This window comes from Argiope bruennichi, chromosome 5, assembly GCF_947563725.1.
Source record: "Argiope bruennichi chromosome 5, qqArgBrue1.1, whole genome shotgun sequence".
Classification (NCBI taxonomy): domain Eukaryota; kingdom Metazoa; phylum Arthropoda; class Arachnida; order Araneae; family Araneidae; genus Argiope; species Argiope bruennichi.
In genome coordinates this window covers 80,682,712-80,709,122 of record NC_079155.1, presented here as the reverse complement: position 1 = coordinate 80,709,122, position 26,411 = coordinate 80,682,712, and the positions used below count along the sequence as shown (strand labels likewise).

Sequence of the window (26,411 nt, the reverse complement as noted above, 5' to 3'; positions counted from 1 at the left end):
GATGTATATTGCCATTTGGATTAAATATGAACAAAAATTGAGAGGATCTCACTTTTTAGAAACTAAATATCACTTCATAAAACCATCTTAAAACTAAAATGTCGCTATGCAAATTCATAATAAGTATTTTTTTTTCTACTAATGAGCTTTTTAATGGATAATTATTTCTTCAAATAGTTGTAGACAGATAAACCCTCAAACGTATCAAATCAATCAATCAACTATTTAACCTACCAGGAGAATTTTTTTGAATTCTGTCTGTCTGTTGTGATTCAGAAACTAAAATCCTGGAAAAACAATATAACAGCAGATCTCTGTGAATTTTATCATCATCTGCTTATATTTAGTTTACTACTTCTATATGTCTGGGGAATATAATTACTTCAAATCAATTTAAAATCTGTGAACGAAAAACCTGAGAATATAAAATACAAGTTTCACAAATTTTTCTTTGTGTTTTAACATGGCACCAAAACCACGGTTCACGGAAGGTAAATAATTATTTTTTACTTTGATTACCAAGTTTAATGTTTCTGAAAGAAAACTTGCAATGAGTTTTATAGAAAACTTTCTTAAATATGTTACTTTTAAGAATGCTTATGTAAAATATTCGAGATATCATGGATTTTTAATAAACAAAATATGCCATTGATATTGCTAAACAATTGGTGGATCAAATATAATCCATATGATTTTTAATGTAGCAAGCACCACTAATAGAATTTCGTATGTATTGAATTTTGGATAATTATGGATATAAACGGCCGCCATGTTTTATTGTCAATTCGAAATGAAACGAACGTTATATCGAAATCTCGGTCTGAAACTCGCCAAAATTTGGACCGTCAATATACACAAATACATAATTTTGTATATTTGTAGTTGAATATGTGTACATATTTTGTGTGATAGATTTTTTTTTTTTGTATCTGCATGTTGTATTTGGGATTAATTTCGGTATGAAAGGGAAGAAAAAACCCAAACACCTGAAAGAAGAATATAAGCATTCCTTTATAAAATTGTATTTAAACAAGAAATCAATCTTTTTTTCTCAGTATTATTTACAGATAAACAATTAAACAACCAATAAAAAAATTTTTGCATATTTTTTAAAATTATACTTTTACAAGTATAATTGTTGCCATCTAAATTTTTGATTATATAATAGAATCATTGTATATAATTTCTCAGAGATGTCTTTTATGCTCATTTGATATTTAACGGGTTTTTGTTTTGGCATCTAGTGGCTGACTCAGACAATTTATTTATGTGTGTAAATGAGTAATTATTAATTCTAAGACCATAAATTTTGTGTTTTATTTACAATTTTTGTTTATCGGTTTCTTGTTAAGATGAAAAAAATTCTTTTGAAGTCTGTTAAAACTCGCAACTAATATAATGAAATAATTAAAAAAAATGATTAAAACATTTGATGAATTATCTTTAAAAAGTTACTACTTGCTTACCCCATTTTTGTGCTTGTTTTAATTTGAATGTTCTTGAACATTATGTAGTAATGGGATGGCAAACTTTGAATTTTATTTATATATATACTGGATTGTAGAGAAGATCTGCAAATTCGTAATATTCTCCTTCAGTCTGAAGTTATTTTTAACATTTTCTTTTAGCATTATCTTTATTTTATATGTGACATTGCCTATCAGGGATATTGTTTCAGAATTGAATTTTATCATTTTTGAGATTAATTTTTTTATGTAATAATTACATTGTCTTTAATATCTGAAGCACTTTTCGTATAAATTAATACTCTGCTATACATAAATACTAATAGTATTTATGTATAGCAGAATTTACTATTCTATGATTTTTTTTCTTTTTTTCAAGTCTGTGTCATGTTGGTTTTTATTCGGTTAATTGACCACTATTTGTTTCAAACTAATTTTAATAATTATTTTTATTTTATACTGAAACTTTTAATTTGTTGTTCAGTTACAACATTTCTCATATGAAAAAGTTTCATTGTATTGTTAAGATCTCATTATTAATTTTATAGATATTGCACATAAACAGCATAGTACAATTTACATCTATTTTTTATGTCTATTATAGTTTACCTTTTGCATTAAAATAAAGTATTTACATAGCATTTCAAGTGCTAATTAGAAAATTAATCCAAAGATATTTTTTTATTCTACTTCCATAATATTAAGGTCCATAATTCCTTAACCTTAGCTTCATAGTACCTTAATCCAGAAACTTATGGAGCAAAAGTTAATGGGCTGAAATCTGTTGATTCATAATAATTTCTTCAGAATTATTTTTATTTTGTATTTGACATTATATATATATATATATATATATATATATATATATATATATATATATATATATATATATATATATATATATATATATATATATATATATATTATTAGTGGATCACTATTTGTATATATATTTATGTTTCTTAAGCACTCTACAAAAGTGCTAGATATTTTCTTCTTCTTATTCTGTGACAACTGTGTCTGAAATATTCTTGATAAGATTACAACTTGACTAGACCAGCATATCTTCTGGCTAATTATATAAAATATATTTATGCTAAGAATTCTTTTTAAAAAATATATTTAATATCAGCTAAGAAATACCTCAGACAACCAAAGAATGAAATATCAAATTTCTACATGCTAAATGTAATTTTTTTACAAAAATCTGGTTTTGTATGCATACAATAAATTTTTGATTTTTAGAACTCAGTTAAATTGAGAAATATTTATGATTTCTTAGTTGCAATAAATTAAGATGTTTCTTAATCAGAATATTAATTAACTAAGAATATTATCAATAATAATAATTTTCTTATTGTAAAAACTCACAGAAATTAGCAGTGCAATATAAATGACTGTAATGGCTGAAAAATTCTGAGGTATTTGATGTAAGTAATGAAAAATCAGCAGAGTATATATTAGATATATTGAGAGCTATTTAACAAAATGAAGAACAAATACTTAAAAAGATGAAAAATTTTGATTTGAAAATTAACAGAATGTTTAAGCATTTACTGGAACTATTAATTGAGAGCAAATGAGATAGGTATAAAGAATTACAAAAGAAAGATGTTTGCGTGATTGTAACTGAAAGAAATCTTCAGGTTGGAATGCTTTGCGATAAAATACTCTTTTTTTTTGCAGTTTTATATAAATTTTTTGGCCATTTTCTAAAACAGAAAGAAGTGTATAAAAAATTTATAAACTTAATATTTTATTTACTAAGTTATCTACTAGATTATTTGATGTATTTGTTTTAAGATTTATTCTTGCCGTTTGCCAATTCATTCCCGAGTTTTCTTGCATCATCTTACTATGTTAGATAAAAAAGAGTATAATGGAATTTATCTGGCTTTATTTCCATTACTTCAAACTTGTTTATAATGTTTAGCAACTGTGTTTACATTTACATTGATTTTGCAATCTTTTCTAAGAATGTTTATTTTTTAATATATTAATATTTAATATATTAATATTTAACATATTAATATTTTTTATAATATATTAATATTTTAATATATTAATATTTTTTATAATATATTAATATTTTAATATAATATATTTTAATATATTAATATTTAATATTTAATCAGCTAATTAAAAAAATGTATTTTGATAAATTGTGTAAAAATTAGTGTCAATTTTATGCATGTCTTTATTTGTTGTAATTTAATTTTAAAAATGTGATTGTTTATTATCTAGTTTAATGTGGGTATATGTGTATTTTTATGAGAGATTTGATAAAATCCATTTATTAATAATAGGGATATAACACAGAAGAAAAAGAAATTTGTTTATAATGTGCTGTACTTATTATTTAAATATATAGCCCTTATTTTATTAAAATGCTGCATTAATTTGTGAATTTAGAAAATTTTTGAACATTAAGTTTTTTTTTTTTTTTTTTATTTATTCAAATCATTTTTGTATACTTTTTTCAAGAATGATCGATATTATTTTAGGGGAGAAGGTTCTCTGTTTCCATGGGCCTCTTCTTTATGAAGCAAAAGTAAGATCATGTTTGTAATTATTATTTTTGAATTAATCCTACTTAAAATATAATTATTTTTCTTGAATTTATTTAGCACATGGCCTGTTCTTATTACCTGCATGCTTATCTTATATTATTTTAAATACCTTTGAAATATTTTTCTTAGTTTTCATTTATTTTATAGTGCTTGAGAGCCCAGATTCGTGACAAGCATATGAAGTACTTCATTCATTACAGTGGATGGAACAAAAAGTATATTCTTTCATTATTTGTATTTATGTATTATTAAACTGTATCCTTACAGCATGATCTGTATGTCAGAATGAGATAAGAATTAGAATTTCATTTTATTAAATATTTATTGAATAAAGATCATATATTCCTTTATATTTTGGTACAATTTAATTTTCTTAAAAATTCTTTTCTTTTAGTCATATAATTCATATCATTTTGAGTGAGCAAACAGAGAGAAGTATACCAAGTTACAATTAAAACAGTTTTTTTAATTGATATTTATTGACATGGTCAAATGTTAATTGAAATATTAAAAGAAGTTTTGTATGACTTCTTTTTGTGTATGTCTTGACAAAAACTGATTATATCATATGAAAAAAATTACTGGTGAAATCCAGACCTTTAAAATTCAGGAAACTTGGAACATTACCAAGTTTTAAACATTTCTACATAATTAAAGGAGGAGAAACCTTAATGTGAAATCTACTTTAAACAAAATCAGGGCTTCAATTGATTTCATTTCAGAAATGATAGAATTAAAAAACGGTTTATTAAACTTTTGTATTGTACTGCTGTCCTTTTCAGCTGTTTCTTGTAGCAATATTCTTTTCTTTCCAAATGCTTTTTATATCTGTTTTATTCTATAAATTTTATTTCATTTTTTGGCATTGCTTTATTTGTATCATGATATACTTTTTATAAAATTCTAAATAATATTTTCTTGCAATCATAAACATTTTTAAATTTACAGTTGGGATGAATGGGTACCTGAATGTAGAGTACTGAAATATAATGAGGTTAATCTTCAAAAGCAGAAAGAACTTGAAAAGACTCATAAGTAAGTTTAAAAAATCTTAGTTCATCATTTTTTAAATATAATTTTACCTGAAAATAATTTCAGCTGTAGTTTGAATTATAAAGGTTAAAATTATGAGCTTACTCTTCTTAAGCATAAAGTATTATGTAAGGCTTTCACTATAGCATGTTTTAAAATGAAATAAACGATAAACAAAATTCAATGTTTTTTTTAAGGATATAATCGTTTTGTGTTTTGTCTTTGTGACAAATTTTTATTATAAATTTCTCAGATTCATGTAACTTAAGCATTATATTGCATTGTGTCTCTGATTTATTATCCAGGTAAGTTAAACACAGTTTATAAAATTATTTCAGACTATCATCTGTGTTTAATAATAATTTATTTCAAATATTCACCTTTATGCTTCTTTTTAAAAAATATAAAAATCAAGTTAGAATTAAATTTTCTCTATCTATTTTTTTTTTAATGTTTATAATAGTTTCTAAAAGCTGTATTTATGCAGTATATTTTTCTTTCATTTCTAAGTACGTTTTATATGATTTTGGTATTAATATTTTTCTTTTTCATTTTTAAATTCTTATAAAAAATAATGTACAGCTTTGTCATTAAAGATTATCTGAAGAATTTATTTTATCTTTAGAAATTTTTTAGCAGCCTTGAATAAATAGAAACAAATGTAGATTATACTGATTTGATGAGTAATGTTACATGTGAATGAATGAAACTTTTTCTTGCATCCTTTAGTCTTTGAACTGTTATGTGATTTTCTAATAAATTTCTGTATGTAAGAATTCAATTTATATAAATTCTTTCTTGTTTTTGGGGTGTCAGAATATATGTTTTCATTGGTGCACATTCAAGAAAAATTATAAAATTTATTTTTAAAATGCCTGTTTATAAAACAAGTTCTTCCTACTTTTTTCAATTTTTTTAGTCATTTTTTATGTGTTTTTTTCATTCTTTTTATTTTGATTCATTTTTTTAATTTGATAATTTGTTTATAAATAGGATAGGATAAATCTTTTTAGTTCAGGAATTTTATATTTTTATGCATTTTCCATATTATTTTCTTTTGAATATTGGAAGTTCATTCAAAGTGAAAATTATTTGATTGAATTTTAAAGAATTTGGAATATGTTATTCAATAATTTGTTTCTAGTTGATACTAATTGATATTTATTTAATTATTTTTCATTTAGGAAAGTTAAGAAATCCAAACCCATGAAGATAGTTCCAAAAAAAGACGAAAAGGAAAGAGAAATTATTACTTTACCTTCTTTTGATAAAACTCCAAAACCAAAGCCTGAAAAGCGACAAGCATCATGTAAAGTTTTAGTCTTAAATTTTTAAATTGAATTGTTTGAATTTTACACTATCTGAAACGTCTGTTTTAGTATGCTTTCACTAGCTCATTGGCTTTGTTTTTTGTTCCTGTACAGAAAGAAGTGTGTGTAAAAATCGCATGTCATCAATGCTATTAACAGTAACTATTATCATAAAATGATTTTTTCCCTTCTTGATCTAAAAAGAATCCTTATAGATTTAAAAAAAATTAAATTATTAAAATATGTTATGCTGATCATACCATTTTCCTTTTATTTAACTACACATTTTATAATTTCAAGTTTTGAAGTGATGAGGTAAAGATAAGAATAGTGCAAAGGGAATATTAGCGATATTATTATAGTCCAGCAAATTTGGAAATTGAAATGTGTTAAATGAAAATAATTACAGAATATTTTTGAACAACCAGAACAAACAAAAGTTTATAAATGTAGAAATTGTAAGTTATTCTATAGCCTTTTTTTAAAAAATTGTTATTTATCGAACACTAATAGAAAGGGGGGGGGGGGAGGACCGACATTGACACAAAATTATTACTTTGATTTTTGTATTTGCAAAGGATCAAAATTTGATAAATTAAGTTTGTTTATAACCTGCAACAAAATTACTATTAAGAAGACATTGTAAAGAATATTATAGTTGCTATATTTAAAAAAATAAATAAAAAACGAGCATTAGAAATATTAACAAACGATTCTAATGTTGCTTTGACCTGTTGAAAAATTAACGTGCTGCTCAAATTTTTTTTTTTTTTTTGATTATGACTAAATATTGCAAATCTATAAGATAATCAATTTTATTTAGCATTTTTGCTTATCATAAACCTCGGAAATATGAAAAAAAAGTATGACATTTAGTATTATCTCTTTATATGTACATCTGTTCAGTTCAAAATTATATATATTTTAGAAACTTGTTATCAACTTTAAGCTCAAATTTCATTTATAATTTAAAAAATTTTAAATAAGAGAAAATTGCACATAAATTTACATTTTTGTGTTGTTTAATAGAATTTCTTGAGATTGTTATTTTTATTAGTATCTGATTTGGATGAAAATACATTTGAGAGCTAATTATTTGCAAAAGTTCTTTTTTAGAAATGTTTTTTTTTTTTTTTTTTTTTTTTTTGTGATTCATATATTACAGCACCTCCCTCAGATACAGAGCAGCCTGAAGGTAAAAAAACTAAGCCCAGGATTGAGCCAAGTTTTGCAGTAAGTTGTAGTTTTTGTAATTTTAAAATATTTTAATATTATTTTTCAGTAATAAAATCCTCAATGAAAGTATAACATTAAAAGGGATTTAATTTTACACTAGTCATTTTCAACAACACTCATCATCTGTATTTCTAAAATAGTTGGCAAAACCAAAGAACCATTCTGCCAAATACAAACACTATACTGATTTTGCCGATTTATATTTCATGTGAAATTAGTGCCATAGTGGTCATATTAAGCTCATCCGAATTTGATATAAAATCAGTGATACTCTTGTTTAACCATCATCCATTTTTAAAAGAATATTTCAAAAGTAAATTATCACTATGCATTCTTTATGTGGAAAAACCTTGACAAAGTTCAGATATCACAATCAAAGTATCTAATGTATTGGATTTGCAATTTTATTTTATATGAAAGTCTATGACATTTATGCACATCAACAAGGGTCGTCTGCCTTTCCACTACCAAATTACAGTTGATAATTAATTCCACTATCAAATTATAGTTGAAATAATATATAATATTATAGAACAATTAATATTGCAAAATAAGGCTTAGAGACCATTCCCAATTTCAACAATTGAAATAATTTCATCAATTTTCATTCCAGTTGATTTTATTACTTGGCAAGCTAAGATTACCATTAAGAATACTCCATTATTATTTTGCAGTCATAATTTAAAACAAAATTTTTTGTTTTGTTTTGATAAAATATATTTCACCAAAATTTGTGAAAATAATTATATAAACTCTTTAACATCTAAACTATTTTCAAGTTATCCTCCTTTTATTGCCTGAAATTTCAAGAACAACACAGCATGACATGGAGTCTCCCTTTTCAAAGTGTACATATATTGGTTGACGCATATCAATCATCTTTCAATTGCTGTGTGCAAGTTGGGCTATCGCCTTGCTTTTTTTCTTGGCTTTTCACTTTCATTCTGAGAATTTAACTTCATTTTTTTTTTTCACATAAGAAGTTTTAATCAATGATTTTATTTTAAAACAATTTTCTTTTCCTGAAGCAATTTTGTAAGGTATAAGACTGTTTTTGAAGCTTCATATAATTATCGTAACAAGAAAACTCTCTTGAATGAAATTTAAGAAAATAATTAATATTGATTCGTTTCACTTGTAATTGTTATATGTTTAATAATTTTTGTCAAATTTATTAATATTTTTTAAAAATTTCTTGAAGAAATATTGCGTTCAAACATTCAGTTAACAAAATAAAAATATCTCTGAAAAAATATTGCATTTAAACTTCCAGTTAACAAAATAAAAATATCTCTGAAAATTCCTTATAAATAACAGATCTCTATTAATATTTAAATTGTTGTATGATGACTGTCTAGTAAAAACTTATATAGCCTAACATTTATATAATATTTTTCCTTGAGAAATAGATGAAAGTTTCTTTTATTCCATAATATATTTATGATACTTAACAAATTCTCTATTTCTGTTGTAACACTTGAAATGAGGTAAAAATTAAACATTTAGAAAATCAAAGGCAATAATGTAAATCATAGGATATATAATTCATATAGTTCTAGAATAAGAAAGTCAGTATTTATGTCACTAATCTTGTTCATTTGGAAGAAGAAAGTGTTGTTGACTTTGAAATCCTTCAATGCTATTTAAACATGATATTTCCTATACATATTCAAAATTTCAGACAATTTCTATATTAGATAGTGAGAATAAAAAATAACTCTTCAGCAATTATTATCTGTTTATTCTGGAAAATATTATTATGTGAATTATCTATTTGGATGTCTTTAGTTGGTTAGACCCTGCACCAGAGTAGTATTGCATGCAATTTCACAAGGCGCAAAAGTGAATTGAAGAATTGATTCCTTTTAAGAATATAGCATATTTAAAAACACACACATGCACACACCTGCAATCCTACATAAATTAAATTTTGCAGAGTTTTGTAATTCTCCTAGTTTTAAATCTGCCTCAGTAAGTGTCTGTTTTGGGGGAGGTGAGAATGAAATCAGTATAACTTGATAATTCAAATGTGACAGATGAAACTTCATTTCTGGTCCTAGCACCAAAACTGCAGATATTAATCAAATTATTTATTGAAATCTGTTTATAGGGAATCTGCCTGTTTGTCCATTTACAAGTAGGCATGCTAACTGAAAAATTAAAATAGAAATGATTTAATTGAAAGATTTAATTTGGTATATGTTTTTATCATCAAAATTCTTGATATGTATTAATCTTTTTGTTAGTAGGTTATGAAAAAAAATGATTAAAAATATTTTTATATAAAATGTGTCATGTTTTCTTATCAAAATTTCAATTTTTTGTTAATTTTTTTTCTATAATGGAGAAAAAGAATTGCTTATACTATTGTTTTCATTATATTATGAAATATATAAATCATTGTGAGAAAATATGCCAAAAAATTGAAGGGAAGTTAATCCCGCTAGATTTTTTCTTAATATCAAATCGTTAGATTCTTAAAATAAAAAAAATTTAAAAAAATGTTTCCCCCCCCCCTTTTTGGGACTTGTTTCTCCAAAGCCTGCCTTCTAAACCATAGTGTAAATTTAAGAATTTTTATATTATATATTAGTATAGTAAATTTTCAAATTGAAAAGAATATATGAAGTTTGAAATATAAAATGAAGTCTATGTTTGTATTTACCATTTATTGTGCTGTAAAGAGAAATTTTTTTAAAAACTCCTATTTAGCACAAAAAGTTTTCCTATTGCACTACTACGGAAACTTTGAAAATATGAACCAACTTTTTTAACTGATCCCTCCCTCTCTTTATCACCTTAAGGAGCATGGGAAGGAACTGTGAAAGAAAGACCCTCTTCCCGCACACTAAAATGATTTGACCTCACAAAATTATTGCAATTGCGATTTCAGAATTGCCAATCTCTCGTCAAAATAAGAGGAACTCAAAACTGGTCTTCAGTATTAAGTTGAAATTTTCCTAGCACATGGGACCACCGTCTTAATGTTAAAGTGTTAATGGCATTAATATATCTACCAAAAGTATTATTAAAAATAATTTATGTTAGTCAGTTTTGATGAACTACATCTTATTACATTAAAAATGTAATAAAATTGTAGTTCAAATATAGGATTGCTGTGTTGATGACAAAAGTGGTGAAATCTTTCCAATTCTTGAGATTGAAGGCTATGTTGAAGTTTTATTTTACAATATTTCTCAAAATGGAGAGAATAAGAATAGATACTCCTTAATGACTTATGAAGGCTCATGAATATTCTTATGAAACAGAACTTTTTGAAGTTGGTACTTTTGTTTAAACTAGTGAAATTTGTTGCTGGTTTTCTTCATATATAATATATAATGAAGTTTTATCTTTCCAATTTCTCCAATGAATGAAGAGCGGTGAAAGGCAAGCAACTCATGATAATATATCTAGGCACAATGAGCTTTCATATGATGTGAAATGTTTGGAAACTGGTTCAGTAGTCAAAACTGGCAAACTTTGTCAAAAGCTTTCTCCATAGAGAATGCAGAATAAAATTTTACTTTTTTAGTTTCTCGCAAAAGATATAGAGTAGTTAATGATAGGTTCATAACTGCCAAAGGATGCTTTTCTGTTGAATGCAGCAAGTAGCTTGATTTAGAAAATTTTGCTTTCTGATTTAAATATATTGATTTTTATTTTATTGAATTAAAGAAATTTTTATAAAATAATTCTCTGACATGTTACATAATTCATGAGATATATTTTATAGTACATTCATTGCTTCGATATTGAATGATTCTGCTTTCTGTCCTTATTAATTTTTTTTTATGAATGTGTGTCAATTCAGCAAGAATGTTTCTGGATTTGTTGGAATTTAATTAGTTTCCTTTTCGAATCTAAATTTCAAATTTTTGGTGAAATGTTAAAAAAAATTAAATAGACATATAGCAATATAAACATAACTGTATAAGTTTACTGAAGTAGTATGTTACATGACTATTAAAATTTAAATTCAAAAATATTTTGATGAAGAAGCCATGAAGACTAAGTCATTTCAATTGAAATTTTACATAATCAGTAATTCTGATGAACTAACTAGTTTGACAATGACATCTAGCATACAAAATGAAAATCAAACTTCCTTATAAAAGTTTTACATTTTGAGATTTATTTTTGTCATGTTTCCTATATTTTATTCATTTTATTATGAATTGAATTTTGTTAGTAACAAATTGTCCTCTATATTTAATTCTATTCTCTTTGTATCCTTATTTATTCCTTATAATGTCTTTTTCATGTTTAATTTTTAAATGATTAATTTTTTATTTCAGGATGAAATTGAAGTTGAAAGAGAAATTAAATTAGATGTTCCACAACTTTTGGGAGAATGGCTGATAGATGATTGGGATCTTGTTACTCGTCAAAAGAGGGTAAAATTATGTTATTTATAAACATGAAACCTGTATATAGTGACATATTTTTATATTTATTCATATGTTTACGAAAATTATTCTTTTGATTAAACAGTAAAAAACAAACTGCAAAAAAAAAAAAAAAAAAAAAAAAAAACCATGAAACTTTTGGGCAAATGCATTTTTTTTTCTGTTTATGCTTTGAAGCTATAAAACTTGACCACAAACAGTTACACTGTTAAAAAACAACTGCTATTGAAATCCATTGAAGGTAGATTTTTGCCTTTTTGAGTATTAAAATATGCAAAATTCAGGATTTCAGATTGATTAAAAGGGAGAAGAAGTGTTTTCAATCTATTAAATAAACAGAGTTATTCAAAAGGATGGACCCATTTTAATTAATTAACATTTAATGAAGTATAAAATGGTCATGAACAATCTACATACTAATGAAAGGAGCAAAGCTTCAAATTTTTTTAATACAAGTTATATATCTCCCCTTTGCTATGTGGCAAACATCTGATAGTCATACTTGTTCTTCACTCGATAAAGCGTTCTGATATTACTGAATGCACTGCAGCAGTAACATGGTTCTGCAGGTTTGCAGAATTTTTGGTAGAGGTGGGACATAAACAACTTCTTTAAAAGTGCTTCACAAGAAAAAGGAGATCAAGTCGGTGTTCATAAGTTTAGATCTAGGTCTTGATTTCCCATGTGACTTATCGAACATTGTGGAAGGGTTTGATTTAAAAATCCTCGGACATCATGATGCCAATGGGACAGAATTCCATCCAGTTCAAACATGAAATCTTGTGAATCATTGTTACATTGAGGAAAAAACTATTTTTTCTCAACAAGTCGTATTATGTTATTCCACTTACAGTGCTTTTGATAAAAAAAAGAGTGGTCCATAAACTTTTGTCCTTGATAGGACACATAATATATTTTTCACTGAGTCTCTCTCACATTGTTGTAGACTATTTTACATACCCAATATGTAAACTGTGTCTGTTCATTTTTCCTTTAACATGAAACGTAGGTTCATCGCTAAAAATTAAGTGTTGTAGAAACATGCCACCCTTCATTTCTAATATTTAACCCAAAAATTAAATTCACTTCACTTTGAAGTTCTCATTGAGAGAATATACAAGTTATTAGCAGTAGATTTGTACAGTAAATACTGTTCTAAAACTTCCCATACAGTTGTTGGTTTATTTGTAGTTCTATACTATTTTTATTAGTTGACTTTCTTGGACTACGAACAAAACCATCTTCTGTTCGTCTGACCTCATCCTCTAGCACACTTGATCAGTACAGACTTTTTTCTTTTGCAAAAACATCCAGTTTCTTCAAATTATATAACCCAACACCTTATGCTTTCAGTTGGTGGTTTAGTGTCGAATCAGAGATGAAGTACCTGCTGCACTGTAACTGCCAACTTATTTATTCCTAACTCAAGAATGCAGAAAACTTTATGCTACATAGTAACTATTTTACTCATAACTAAAGGTGAAACAAAGTGCTTGTTTATTGATCTGAGTACCGTAGTACGCAGTTCACATCACCCAAGTGGTAGTAAATAAAATTTTGGAACTTCCTCTTTTCTTTGGCATGTAGGTTGATCATATTCAATTTATATTTTGTGACATATAAATGAATTAGATTTAAGTCCATTTTTTGAATAACTCTGTATTATCATTTTTTTATCTCTAAAACTTATTAATTGTATTAACAAATGATGAATGCTTTTTTAAAAAGACATGAATAATCCTCAGATTCGATATTTGAATGACAATTATTTTTTCTTTCCTTTAACATATTTTGAGAAAATGGATCTTGAATTCTTTTTCTTACTCGAAATTCTGTTTAAATTATAAGTGCAGGAAGATTATACTATCTTCTGCACTTATAATTTAAACAGAATTAATTTGGAGAATTAAATTCATATTAAGAAAATTCATATGAATTTCGCATCCTATTGCAACTTCATATTGAATGCATGTACCAGGCTCTAATGTATTAATAACTGTGTGTTTTTATATTTATAGAATTTTGCATCTTTTCATTCTCTTCCCAAATAAAACTAGTTGAAGGCAGTATTTGGCTCTTGTAATTGATTTAATTCATTTGTTTGCCAAATTTAAAATAATATTACAATGTTGTATGCTAATTTGCAGACTAAATACGCACACATTAACTAAATGAACACATTACTCACTTTGAATGAATTACTTTTGAATTCAAAATAAGTCTTATTAGATATCTTTTAAATCTTTTAAAAAGAGAAAAGCAGGAACTGACACATATAGATGAAAGTCTTTTTTTTTTCTCTTCATTTGAAAAGCATAAACAAAATTTTGCATAAAATCATGATGTATATTACAGCAAGTTCTAATGAGTTAAGATATAATAATCTCTTTCAAGGATTTTTCAAAACATTATCAGATTTTGTATTTAAAAAGTAAATAAACTAGTAAATAATAATTGTAACTTTTACAATGTAAAGCTATCACATTGTACATTCTGTACTAAAAAGTTATCAATAAATGCATAAATTTCAGCATTATGGTTAAATGTGCATTTGGATCAAAAATATGTCCTCAAAAATGATTTATTATCAGGAAAATTTTAAAATTATTTTCTTTATTAATCAAATAAATTCGCTTCATGCATTCAAATTTTAGTTAGAAATTGAATTTAAAATTGTTAAAATAATTTTTTAAAAAAAACAGAGCCATGTAGTATTTGTTATATCTGTTCAAGAAAGCTATTGATTCCTATTTAGGATTAATTACTATTTGATTTAAGGTTTGATCTTTTATGTTAAATAGAGGTTGATTCCCTTTTTTATGCTTTGATATTTTTAAGACTCTACTATATATATTCTTCATATATGTGTTTATTTTTTAAGAAAAGAAATGTATTTTTTTTCCTGTTATATATAATGTTATTAAATTATTTTAATATTTTCTAAATATAATGCTTTTTATTATTATTTTCTTTTTAAAAGATTCTGCTGCTGCCAGCACGAGTAACTGTTGATCATATTATTGCAAGTTATGTAAAAGAGAAAGTATCTGTTAAAGGCTTATCTCAAAGCGAGTTAGTAAACTGTTTTCTTTATTTTTAAAGTTTCTATAAATGTTATTAGCTGTATTTAAATCTTGATATTTTTTTCCTTATATTCCTTTTAATATATGATTTTACTTTTAAATCTAGGGAACTTTATATTGTCAGCTTAAGCAACCGGGTTCGTGATTGTTTTAATGGATTACTTGGAAATATGTTGCTTTATAAATTTGAAAGGCCACAATATGCTGAGGTAAATATTTGAGAAAATGTATTTGTCTTGCCATAAGTGTAAATATAAACCTAACTTTTAACTGTAAATTGACCTAACTTTTTGTAATGGATTTTAATTAAAATAATATTGAAGCCCGATCTTTCTTTGCATAGTTAATTTTGTAGCTTAAATTTAATGACAATAAGAATGAACTATACTTTTTCCCCATTATTAATGATTTATTAAGAATTTATCTCATTAAAAATGTTTATCCTTTAAAAAGAATTTTTTTAGGGGGGAAGGAAAAGTACAATATAATTATTTGGTAGTATGTTTATTCATAATTATTTATGTTTTTTTAATATTATTTTTCACTTTTAAGTACAATATAATTATTTCTTAATTTGTTTATTCATGATTATCACGTTTTTTAATCAAGAATTTTTAAAATTTTTTATTTATTGTAGATTATTATATTTTTTTTTCAGATTTATATTAAGATATTAACTTTATTTTAGAATTAATCTACGATTAAATTCTGCATATTATTTCTGCTATCAATATCCTTTTTTGTCAACTAATATAAAGTGAATGTAATTGATACAATTAATTAAGATATCAGTTGATAGGATTTTTTTAAAAATCCCATACTTAATTTGCATTAAAATATATTATTTGTTTACAGTTTATATTAAGATATCATAGACATCATGAATTGCCTGCCCAATTTAGCATTAAAGAAACCTTAAAGATATGAAAATATATCCTTAAGGCTTGCTTTTAGTCGCATGGTTTTATATCTTTCATTTTTAGACGAGTTGAAAGCATCGGTATGGAGTTCATATTGTCCGTGTCTGATATTTTGAAAATGAACTTTAATATTGAAATCTACCAAGTTTTATGAAAGAGTTTCTTTTGCCATTTTAAAAATAGCATATACATCTAGAATATGTAGCTCCCTCAAAATTTTTTTCTATTTTAAAATGGTAGCTTTCATAAATCATGTAATTTACATAATTTTTCAAATGTCACTGGATATGATAATATTCTTGTATTAATTGCAAAAAGTAGCAAACAAAAAATTCAAGTTACTGAAGTCATAATGTTAACACATCAAGTCAAAATGGCAGCAATCTGATATCAAATATTGTTTATAAAGAGGTATTCTAAATTGTAAATGCATTCACATTTATAATCTGTCCTAGTTATTTTCTACTTGCTATTTAATAACAATAAATTAATAAAAAAATTGCATTTCTTGGGGTGAGAAAAGATTAAACGGGTAAAATTTTTGCAAGGTTTTATAATTCGAAATTCTTTTATCAAACTTGACTATTATATTTGTTATGGCCTAAACCCGATTGGCCAGTTTGCGAATTGGCTGGCCAATTCGCATTTTGGCCATAGTCCGAAGTACTTCAATTAATATTTTATATTCTACTTTGGCTGGTCATTTCGCAAAGTGGCTGGGAATCCTTGGCTAAAGCCCGATGTGATAATGGTAGATTAACCGGTAGGCGGCACTTTAAACAGTATTCTTAAAAATAAGTAAAATGTACTCATTCTTCAGTACTTCATGTTATAATAGCTTCGAGTGCAATACACTTAAATTTGAGAAATGCATGTATTAATTTTTTGAATACGTACATGGATTCGAATATGAGTATGTGTTTTTCCAAATCTTCAGAAATTATGTAAACCTAAATTTGCAAAAAGAAATCTCGACTGACATGGTTTGACCCAGAGGGATTCGAATACAGAATTCGATCTTCAGTCCAATGTGCTACTGAATAGGGTAACTGTCACAAAAGTGGTGTATTCCAAGAAATGTTTTAAGGGTGATCGTCAGTCTTTTTCTGTCCCATAGACTTAATGCTAAATTTTCCAGATTACTTTTTCTTCCAAAATATTGATTCATAAAATACAAACTTTTTTACAAGGGGAAAAAAAAACAATATTAAGAGTAAATTAAAATAAATATAAGACATTTATGTATATAATGTAAATGAAGACATGTTTTAGGTGCAATACGACAGATGGCGACAACAAAGAAATGTCTTTAAATAGCATTAACAAAAAACTATTTTTCCTTCACATATGTTTTAATTAGCCCTTGTGTTTGCTATTTGCCTTTGCAAAATTTTTTATATTTTTGAAGCGATATTTCGGGAGACAATGCAATCTGGGATCTTTAACATTAGGTCCAAAGAGCAGAAAAAGACTAAAAATCACCCTTAAATGTAGTTGACAAACTGAGTACTCAATTTGCCTTTGTATTCATACATGATACGCAACGAATTTGCTCAAAATATAATTCGTCATTTTGAAGGGCGTAAATCTAATCTTCTTCACTCTATCACGTTGTTACAGCATATACATTCACTGAATAATTTCTATTATGGCTTTAATATGAGAACAGAATAACACGAGATCATATTTTTATATATTACACGCTTATTTTTAACTCGGATGTGTCACTTCTATTTGAACTCATTTCGAAAACAACTGTACTTAAAAAAAACAAAAAAAACAGCACAAAGAAGTACTCATTTTTAAATACTTCATTTTCAACAGTGTGTAAAAGAATCTGTTCTTGATTTCTTTCTTCCTATTTTGGCCCGTCGGTCCAAGTGACTTCGCGAATTGGCCGGCTAAAGCCCGAAATCAGAAAAGATCTGATATTGGCCTGTAAGTTTACAGCAATGTTGGCCAAAATGCGAATTGGCCGATTTTGGACTTTGACTGTAACAGATTCATTTTTTTCAATTAACAGTATGTATTTTTGTCTTTTTAAATTTGAAATCAAACATAATTAGATCAGGAATATAGAATATAATAGAAAGTACACCTTGATAAAGAGATTCTGTGAATGTTCAGTAGTGGTTTAAATAAAAAATAAAATGTAAATCAGAAAAAAAAAATGACATATATTCAATTAAGAATTTTCTTTATTTTAAATCGAAGAATTATAACATTTGTTGAAGAAATATTAGCCTTTAAGCTACTTTTAAGTTTTAAAATATGGAAGTACATTTCTCCTTTCAGTTATCTTTTTTTAATGAAGCAATATGTTGCTTAATACATATTGCTTTCTTTATTTTTTATAATTTATTTAAAAAAATAATACTTTGAAGACTAGCTCTTGTACCTTTTGTAATTGAATTCATCCATTATGCATTTATTGTTTTTTAGAAGTTGCTTATTAATAACCAGGTATACAAATAATGCAAATATCAAAATATTGAATATTTAATGCAAGAATACTTTGATTTTTACTTATGTTTTGATTTTTTAATACTTTTTATAATTTTATAATTAATTGCTCTGAGGTAGTATTTTATCATGTGTGATAATGAGACTTTATCAAAAAATAATTTTATGAGTTTAAAATATTATAATTCTAATCTAAGCAAGTTATACATGATGTTTTTTTTCTATTAATGTTTAATTATTTTGTTTCCTTTTAATTATTAATGTATGTTAAAAATGGTTCCAATTTTTTTGTCAACTATAACACTTAACTATTTGTATCCACATGAATACAGCATATACTATTCTAATTGACACTTGCATTAGATGTTGTGATTTATATTCCAACCAAATCCCAAACTGCTAGGGTTTTTCCTTCTTTCTAATTTTTTTTGGTAGCATTATTATTATTAGGGGGAAAAAACTTGATGTCACTGAATGTGTTTAAATTATCCTGGCATTTTCAAGGTAACTAAATAGTGAAATGCCATTTTTTTCCCACCATAAGAAATTACTTTTATAGAAATTAATTTATATAGACACACTCTTTAATTTTTCATTATCAATATTTTTATTGTATCCATATTTTTATCTTCATAAATTATGGAAGTATTCTAAACCCCTTTATATTTAGATGCTGTCTGAATACAAGCATTTAAAAATGTGTGAAATCTATGGAGCTATTCATTTACTACGAATGTTCAGTAAGTTTTACTAAATACTTTTGTCACTTATTAAAGAAACATTTTCAAATATTTATGAATTTTAGCTTTTTACTCATATTTTTTTAAAAATGCATTTTCCTTGACAAAGCTGCCTTGAAATAAAACATGCCTTGAAATGTGCCAAATATGCCTTGAAATAAAACATATCTGAAATGCCATTATATCAATAAATCAGTCAATAAATGTGCTATATTTTATTTCCATTTGTCTTTCATTTTTTAAAATTGGTGTATGATTCTGAGTAATATGCATATTTAAATAATCTTGATTTTACATTTTGATTAACCATTTTAACTCGCACATACTACAATTTAAATTGAATGCAATAAGATTGTAAATTGATATATATCCTTTTTAGTTTGATAGTATTAGTAAGTACTCTTGTCTCTCTATGTTAAAAAAATCATTATGACATAGGCTTCTTCCTCCCCCTTTGATGTAGACTTTTATTATTCTTCCTCCATTTGTTACTTAATTTTCAATTGGAATATAATGTTATTGTGTTTTTTAAAGTAAGTTTTTTTTTTAAAGTTTATGTAAAGAGGATTTCTCATAAAATTAGAGATGCAGATTTCAAAGAGAGATTTACATTGTGTATATATTTTAAGTTCAAATTTCTTTTATTGAGGAATAATATGATATTTATAAATAATGCATTAAAGCAAGTTTGATTTATATTTTGCAATATTTCCTTTTTATCGTGTATAGAGAAGATTTTTTGAATTTTGAAAATATAGCTTTAATTCAAACTCTGTTAACACTTTTCAGTGCACTGCTATTTTAAACTTAAAAAAAAAAAAAAAAAAAAAAAAAATGTAGATAACCTGTTTAAGCCTACAGTTTGGTTGGTTCTTTTTTTTTTTTTTTTTGGCACAAGAGCCATATTTGGCTAAACTGCACCATGCGTATGGTTAAAAGTTAAGAGCATTGATATAAAAAGTTGAACCAGTGGTTTCTAAAAGTGTGCTAAAACTTAGTAAACTTGGCAAAATTGTTAAAAAAACATGTTGTCAAGTATAAGGAAATAAACAAATAGCCTTCAAGAAATTAAAAAAGATTTGGATGGTGTATTTTATCCATCAAGTCACTCAAAGTTGTACATGTGCAATTAAAAAAGTTCTGATGATGGGAATTAAAAGAAGAACATTCTTTTAAGCCTACAGGAGTACAGAGGTTAAATTTTGTAAAGATTGTACTGTTTGTTTTGAATTTGGGTGTATTCCATCACCTGGAACTCTATGATGCTAGAATGCAGTCTAAAAAGTGCAACTAAGCAAGCATTGCACTGAAGTGCAAAAATGAGGTAAATCTGTAGAATTTGAATTTAAAAAAAAACATTACATTATGTCTGTGTAGCAGATTTAGCATGATCCAAGGTGCATCACAAGGATTGCTATTGGAGGGCAATTTTCGTAGCATTTTTAGTGTTTTGGAAAAAAATTAGTTGATCTCTCTGTGCCATTTCAATGCATTTAATTTATAATAAAATCTATAGTTAAATTTAAAATAGAAAATAAGCTATAATATATATATACAGGGTGGCCCTAAAATAACTTTCCCTGTTTGGCAGCATCTGCAGCTAAAACAAATGAATGAAATGAAACCACATTTCATATACAGACTGTGAAAGGTATGAGAAAATAAATTCTGCAAAAAAAAAAAAAAAAAAAAAAAAGGACCAAAAGTTGCTAATAGGGAAAATACTGGTACTGTGGGAGTACAGTTATGAATGAATTCATGAAATTCACAAAAGATAATCTTTTATTTATCAACATTATGGTCCCCTGAATGCCATGCAACACTTTCGATATTCAGACTTTCCCTGTGTACAACATCTTGCATTTGATGTATGATGTTCTCCACTATTGTTTGTAAACTGTCAGTTTCGATATTCCTGACAGCCTGTCTTATGTTCTGTTTCAAGAGATGCGTTTGCTTTAGAGCCACACCATTACACTGTCTAATGTAGAACAGTTATAGCAGTAAAGCCTCCTGGGCTAAGGTAGGGCCTACATTAAGCACACATCAACAGTCAAGAAGGAACTGCTAACAGGTCATTTGCTCTTCCCATTATACAAAGAATGCATGGCGCAGCTGTTATGCATACGCTAGCAATTTTACATAATCCATCTCAATATGCAAATTTCCTCATTCATATATGACAGCAGCACCATTATTTCTAGTTTCAACTACTTTTTTTTTTGGAATTTATTTTTTTTCCTGCTTTCCACAGTCTGTATATGAAATGTGATTTCATTTCGTTCATTCATTTAGCTGTAGAAGCTGCCAAACAGGGAAAGTTATTGTATGGCCACCCTGTCTAATTAAAGATTTACACACTATTATATAAAACAAACGTTAACAAAGCTCAAAATAAAGAGCAGGAAACTCCGTGCCGCTCTAACTAAAGATGCCCAGGTATATTAACAAAAAAAAAAAAAAAAAAAAAAAAAATGTAAAACCACAGAACTTCAGATCCAGAGTCTGATCTTCCCAAACACTATTCTTTGATTTGAGTTCATTTTTCAAGAAGGGAGAAGAACAGAAAATGAAGACACAGATGTTCTCTTTCTGCCATAGCGTCCTGCTAAATAACACGTTCCGCACAGTGTTCCAGCCGATGGAACACCTATTTTTATCCTACGATTATACATATGCTTTCTTTATGAAATTTTTAAAAATATATAGAATAAATAGTTTAAGATACAGCTAACAAAATAACGTTGTAATTATTTTTCTAACAATTATATTTTACTGGAAAAAATTAACAAAATTCTTTGAAAAATAAAGGTTTTTACATAGCATACTATAGCTGAAAATCATGGATCAGCTTGATTTAAATTGCCATCTGTTATTAAAAAAGAAGGTTAAAAGAAAATAAACATTTTTTTCCATATATATTTGAATTTAATGATTTTAGAAGTGAGCGAAGTTAGGTGTTCCATGTCCTGGAACACTGATCTGCAAGGGGTTAACCAAGCATTCAGTTTTGGTCAGATTTTGATAATTTCTGAGGAGTTATAGACAAAAGAGTCTTTTTTTCTATTGTAACTTTCTGGTGAAAAAATTCTTTTCAATTTAAAAATTATAAATTCTTTTATCTGTTAAAAATAGTTGCAAATATTGATTATTGGTAGTTAGAGGTAGTAATAAATAAAACTGGTGATGAGATGATTTGAATAAGAAATTATCTGTTCTACTTTATGATTGATAGAGAAATATTTTAATGATTTACCTATTATAAAATAGGTTATGTGACTTTTTATATTCATGAATTAAAATGTAGCTATATTTGAAATAAATAGTTTTAACATTATTTTTATTTATTAGTACTCATAAACAGCAGTTTCGAAAACATACTAAAAAAGATTAAGATAATCATTAAATAAGTTACAATAGAACTTTGCTTAACGAACATTTTCTGAATCTTAGTCATAATGTAAAACACTTTTCAAGTGAAGCAATTTTTTTCATATTCAGTATAAAATAAGACAATGCATCCCATTAAAAAAATATTCAAACATTTTATCATAATGTAATTTATTATTTAAAATAGAAGAGTTTTGTTTACAAGAAGATTGTCTTCATTTGTTTTTGCATACGATTCAAAATTTGACAGAAATGAAACAGCATTACTGTTAAATAAATTTTAACAGGCATATTTACTGCCTTATTAGAATAATTCTTCTCAGCATACTAAAACAGTTGGCCATGCTTTCAATATCTCTCTTTTTTCACTAGAAGGTTAATTCCACTGCTGAAATTATCACCTTCTCAAATCTTAACTTCTTGTTGCAATTCAGAAAACAACTCTATGAGTTCTTTAGTAGTCAGCTCCTATCTATGCTTATATTTGAAATCACACTTTATTGAAGTAAATATTTCTTTTATTCCAATATGAAACCATGATACTTACTAAAGTTTCTTTTTTTTCTATGGTCCAGATAATTTTATATTTTTCTTTTAAAAATCCATCAATAAACATTGACTGATAATCTAAATACAGATATGATTCTGAATCTGATCCCATGATGGATGGCACCTCGTGACTCATTTTTTGCAATATTGTTCCTTAATAGTCATTTTTTTGTTATTTTTAATTTATTTATTTGCTTGTTATGCAAATGACTTGTTATGAGTGATGCTCATTAAGCAAGGTTTGACTGTATTTTATTACTTAAGAGGATAAAAGAATTTTTTTATGTGTGTTTGTTTGAAGTTGTATTTGTTTTTTAAATTGTTAGATTTTTTTTTTGTTGTTAACTACTTTGTGTTTTGTTTATTTCTGTAAGTCACTGTCTCTTGCCTTTTCTTTTTTAACTTCTATAAATACAGTTTGATTTTCTATACTAATGAACCAAAGTTTTGCTTTGATAAAATCTAGTCATAATAGTAGAGACTGGATGTTCCAGCAAATTTTTTAATTAAATTTATAATGAATAATTTTTTATTTAAATATTACAAATATTAGCAGGTATGATATTGGAGATTTTAAGTGATCTCTGTAAATCATTAGCTCATTTGTGATTGAAATATAAAATTATTTATGTTTAATTTTGAAATTGTTTTATATGATTTGTTTTCTTAAGCTGGGTAGCTGGGATGATACTTGAGATTATTGTGATATTGTTGGCATTTGCACAATCCCATGGTATTTTTTTTTTTTTTTTTTTTTGTGTGTGTGTGTGGAAAGTTTATTTTTTCTTGCTATTTTCTTTAAATTAATTTCATTGCCAAACATCACATCTCCTTATGGCTTTACAAAACAATATATTTATAATGTATAAATAATAATTTTATAGTGGCAGTTTATGATTATGTTTCAATTTCCCTTTGAGTTTCATTATCATTAAAAGTTTATGTTTATGAATAGTATTTATATGTATTAAAATGGCTCTTTAATTTACTTTTGATTTTCCCTCTATAGCTAGTGTTGGAGAAATGCTTCAGCAAATTCCTTCCTCTCCAGGAGTTATGTCCCCATTAGTGGATCACATTCAAGATTTTATTAGGTATTATGCTTTTATTTAAAATTAACATATTATTATTAACTTTTTCAGTTCTTAGTACTCTGTTATATCGTTTTATGTATTCTGCTGTGAAATTCCCTCCCCCCTGCCCCACTGAAACAGTATAACCATTATTAAATATAAGTTATTTAAGACAAAAATTTATGCTTCCAGTGATTCAGAAAAGTGATTTACTAAATCTTTGCTGCAGAAAAAAAAAAAAAAAAAGGATTTAAAAGAATTGTAACTTTAAATAATTTAAAACTAAATATGTTAGGCATAATAAGTGACCATGGGAAGAAATAACACATCAGAACATCTCTTTGAAAATGTCATGATAAAATAATAAATTATTAAATGTTATAAATATAATAATTGTCTACATTAGGCATGTTCTAAAAGTGTGTATATTAAAGCAAAAATTCTCAAAATTTTAAAGATAGTGACCAACTTTTTGGAAATTAAATCCACATCATCTTTGGTGCATGGAACTTTTAAAAATCTTTCTGAATCAGTGTAACAGTTTTAAGATAATCAAAATGATGTAGGGAAAAGAGAAAAGAAATCAAAGATTTGAATTCATTGAACCCATGATATTTATATTGATAACCGTAATGTTTGGCTATATGACTTTTAAGATGCAAGAATCATAAAATTTCAGCTATTTTTTTTATATAAATATTGTTTATTTCACATTTTTATTTGATTCTTTGTGACTCATGTAATTAGTTAAAAAATGCTAATAAAATAATTTATTTTGGAGGTTGTTATAAAAATTTCTGTATAATTTTTTAAAAATTTCAATGTATATCTGTATTTTTTGTTTCAGATTCATATCAGAAAATCCATCATTCTTTAGTTTAAAAGACTATGTGGTTGCTTCACCTGAATATCACCGAAGAGCTTTGTGAAAAAAATGAAATAGTCTTCTCTGCTGAAGATTATTTTTGCATGAAATTATAATGATTGGTGTCATTCAAATTGAAATGCAAAACATTTTCAGCATGTATGCATGCTTATCATTTATTTATTATGTTACATTTCTTATCATTACAAAGAAAGAATTTTTTTTTCATAATAAAAATAAAATTCCAACTGCATGTTTATATGGAAAAATGTTTGTGAATTTTTATATAACATTTTTATCTTTATTCCAAACAAATGGTATTCATTGATGCACCCTTTACCAGTGTGCTTTGTGAATACATTTTTTATATAAAATGGTCAATTTAATTCATATTCAGATACAAAACATTTTGTACATATATGCATGCTTCCTTTTTGTTTATTATGTAACATTTCTTGTCATTATCTTGAAAGAAATTTGTTTTTCATATTAAAAATAAAATACCAAATGCATGTTTGTGTGGATAAATATATGTAAATTTATATAATCTTTTGTCACTGTTAGAAACAAATAGTATTCTGAGACAGATTGTGGCATTTTGCAACCTTTAGTAGCATGAGTAACTTTTTTTAATAAATGATCAATATTTCACATTCAGAGACATTTTTTAAATACCAACACATTATTAGTTTTTTTAGGTTATATTTTATTAGAGCAACTTTGTGAAAACCTTTGGCAATCAGTTGGAATAGACAGAATTAATGGTTGCTAAAAATTTGAATTAATTTTTTTTTTTTTTTTGTGGCGTGCTCTAAGTGGCTTCTTCAGTAAAATATTTGTAAACTTCCAATTTTAATATTCATATAACATACTTGGTTCCATTCATTGTGGTGTGCATTTTTCTAATTATCTATTTACTTCTTTATACATCCAATTATGCTACAGGAAAGAACAGCACCATTTAAAAATCGACATACTTTTTAAAAAATTTACCATTACTTACTTATGAAAAAACTTAATTGCAATAGATTTAAAAAAGCATATTAAAAGTGTAGAATGGAAACCTACTCAGTATGGATTAAATAAACTGCAACTTCACACTTTTATTGTAAACAATGAAATTTATTGTTGTGAATATAAAAATCTGTTTTAAAAAAACAGTTTAGCAAAAAAAAAAAAAAAAAAAAAGTATTGATGGAAAGATATATTTTTTAAACTTTAAAACAGAGGTTAAAAAAGTTTTACATTAAGTTTTAAAATAAACCCCAATATATTTGAGTTTTAAACATTTGAATTTAGTTGTTT

The 26,411-nt window shown here is 25.8% G+C and overlaps 1 protein-coding gene across 1 annotated transcript; it reads left to right on the top strand.

Annotated features, from left to right (window-relative positions):
* The first annotated feature begins 245 nt into the window (after positions 1 to 245).
* Positions 246 to 25,880, top strand: LOC129969673 (mortality factor 4-like protein 1). The gene is made up of 12 exons (XM_056084330.1): positions 246 to 491; positions 3,971 to 4,017; positions 4,184 to 4,251; positions 4,985 to 5,071; positions 6,253 to 6,377; positions 7,544 to 7,611; positions 11,913 to 12,011; positions 15,004 to 15,095; positions 15,213 to 15,315; positions 19,160 to 19,229; positions 24,178 to 24,262; positions 25,089 to 25,880. The coding sequence occupies exons 1-12, from the start codon at positions 464 to 466 to the stop codon at positions 25,168 to 25,170; spliced, it is 954 nt and encodes a 317-aa protein (XP_055940305.1). The 5' UTR covers positions 246 to 463; the 3' UTR covers positions 25,171 to 25,880.
* Positions 25,881 to 26,411: the final 531 nt, after the last annotated feature.